The 2,483-nt window shown below is 48.7% G+C and overlaps 1 protein-coding gene across 1 annotated transcript in view; it reads left to right on the top strand.

The window, feature by feature from the left end:
- Positions 1 to 1,275, top strand: part of LOC108365688 (uncharacterized protein K02A2.6-like) — a gene marked incomplete at its 3' end in the record, with an annotated part of 3,846 nt that extends 2,571 nt beyond the window's left edge. Inside the window, exon 2 of the mRNA XM_017619802.1 lies at positions 60 to 1,275. Within this exon, the coding sequence (XP_017475291.1) occupies positions 60 to 1,275 (1,216 nt within the window). The remainder of the gene's footprint in view (positions 1 to 59) is intronic.
- Between the last annotated feature and the right edge of the window lie 1,208 nt (positions 1,276 to 2,483).

Genomic DNA, 2,483 nt, shown 5'->3' with positions numbered 1-2,483 from the left:
TGGAAAATCGGGGAAGTGTAACTCCTAATATGCAATCACAAAACATTTCACTTCTTAAGCAATCTTTTCCAGATGTGTTCGACGAAAAACTGGGCCTGTGCAATAAAACAAAAGCGCACTTGGTAGTTAAACCCGACCATAAACCAATTTTTCGACCAAAGCGACCGGTAGCCTATGCTATACAGCATCTCGTTGAGGAAGAATTGCAAAGACTTCAAGACGTTAATGTCATCTCACCAGTCAACTACTCCGAGTGGGCTGCGCCGATTGTCGTTACAAAGAAGTCCAATGGCAGCATACGCATTTACGCCGACTTCTCAACAGGTTTAAACACCGCTCTCGAAACACATCAGTACCCGCTCCCTCTACCTGAAGACATTTTTGCAAAGCTAGCGAACGCTAAATATTTTAGCCATATAGACCTTTCTGATGCTTTCCTCCAAATTGAGGTAGATGAAAGCTCAAAGGAACTTCTTAGAATCAATACGCACTTGGGTTTATTCCGCTACAATCGCATGATCTTTGGCGTGAAAACTTTTCCTGCCATCTTTCAACAAGTCATGGACAAAATGCTTATTGGTCTGGAATACGCCGCAGCGTATATCGATGATATTTTCGTATCTGGAAGAGATCAAAGCGAACATGACAGGAACGTGCACGAAGTTTTGCGACGAAGTCAAGATTATGGGTTCAAACTCAAATTCGCCAAATGCAGGTTTTCAGTGACTGAAGTTAGGTATCTGGGCTATATAATTAGTCAATACGGACTTCAGCCAGATACGGAGCGTGTCTCAGCAATCAATGGCATGCCAGAGCCAAACAATATCGCTGAACTGCGTTCGTTTCTTGGCGCCATAGACTTTTACGGGAAGTTCATAAACAAAATGCGTCAGCTCAGAGGTCCATTTGATGAACTTTTGAACGCGAACACGAAGTGGCAATGGACTCAAACTCATCGAAAATGCTTTAACAGTCTTAAAGAAATACTTTCCTCAAATCTGCTTTTGACGCATTACGATCCGCAAAAGAAAATCATCGTTGCAGCGGATGCGTCAAACTACGGACTAGGGGCCTGCATTATGCATGAGTTTCCCGATGGCTCAGTCAAAGCTGTCAGCCACGCATCGCGCTCGCTTACTCCTTCTGAAAAGGCATACAGCCAAATTGAAAAAGAACGCCTCGCATTAGTTTTTGCGGTCACTAAATTTCATAAGATGATTTTCGGCAGAGCATTTAAGCTTCATACCGACCACAAGCCTTTGCTCGCCATTTTCGGTAAGAAAACTGGAATTTCGGCACATCAAGCAAACCGACTTCAAAGATGGGCTGTGCCACGACAGCCGGTTCTACGTACCGGAATGACTCGGGTTTCACCCGACCAAGGGCTGTTGTTTCGGCGATCTAACCCCGGTTAGGTCGGCGAAGTATCTTAGAAGTTGTCCGTCCATAGGGCTACATTCACTACGCATTCTCCTACTCAGGGCTGGCATCGAGTCAAACCCTGGGCCAGAAACATACACCTGCTGTGTATGCCGAAGACGATTACACCATAACTCCACCTCAGTCAAGTGTAATGCCTGCGAGGGGTGGTGTCACCTCAGGGTCTGCTCGGGACTACGGACACACAGACAGTGGACCACGTCGTACGTGGCCCCCTGTTGCTCAAATACAGCAGCCTCCACGGCTAACCATAGTCCGCCCGTGCAGCCCCACACACTCACACAGCAGCCACACAGTCACCACAACACAACGACAAAATAACACCACAGACCGTACCACAGCCACTACAGACCACATAACACACACAACCGCACCACCACCCACACGCCGCCGCCAACAACTCCTGGTTCCCCCTACAATCTGCATGGTATGCCAGACCAGGATATTCCGTAATGTGACATCAGTCAAGTGCAACACCTGACTTGGCTGGTGCCACTTTAGGGCATGCTCAGGTCTGCATACCACGCGAGATTGGACGGGGAACTTCGAGGGCCCGTGTTGCGCTGCTCGGTCGCAGACTCCAATTGCGACGCCCCCCAGCACCACCACAGGGCGGCAATCACCTCAGCAGCACACACAGCCAACGGCGGCAAGAGCATACACCTCACTCACACCCCACATCACGACACGTCTCCCGAACCACATGAAGCTCCTTCAATTCAACTGTAACGGGCTACAGAGCAAGATTGAGGAGATAACCGTCTTCATGTGTCGGCATGGTATATTAATAGCTGCGGTCCAAGAGACGAAGTTGCACAGCAATTCAACTTTGTTGAATTGCGCCGGGTGCAACGTGCACCGTCGAGATCGCGAGCGAGATAATGGTGGTGGCTTAGCGTTCATCACGCACCACACCGTGAAAGAGGTGAAAACCGTATGGTAGTAGGTAACTTTAATGCGCACCACGATCTTTGGCACTCAAGCCTGTAAAACGATCGTAGGGGAACAGACTTGGCTGAGCAGATAGACGATTCGACATTCTG

Source organism: Rhagoletis zephyria, unplaced genomic scaffold, assembly GCF_001687245.7.
Source record: "Rhagoletis zephyria isolate East Lansing unplaced genomic scaffold, Rhagoletis_zephyria_1.1 Rzeph_scaffold_01958, whole genome shotgun sequence".
NCBI classification, from domain to species: domain Eukaryota; kingdom Metazoa; phylum Arthropoda; class Insecta; order Diptera; family Tephritidae; genus Rhagoletis; species Rhagoletis zephyria.
The sequence above is the reverse complement of the archived record's forward strand: the minus strand, read 5'-3'. Positions and strand labels throughout refer to the sequence as shown.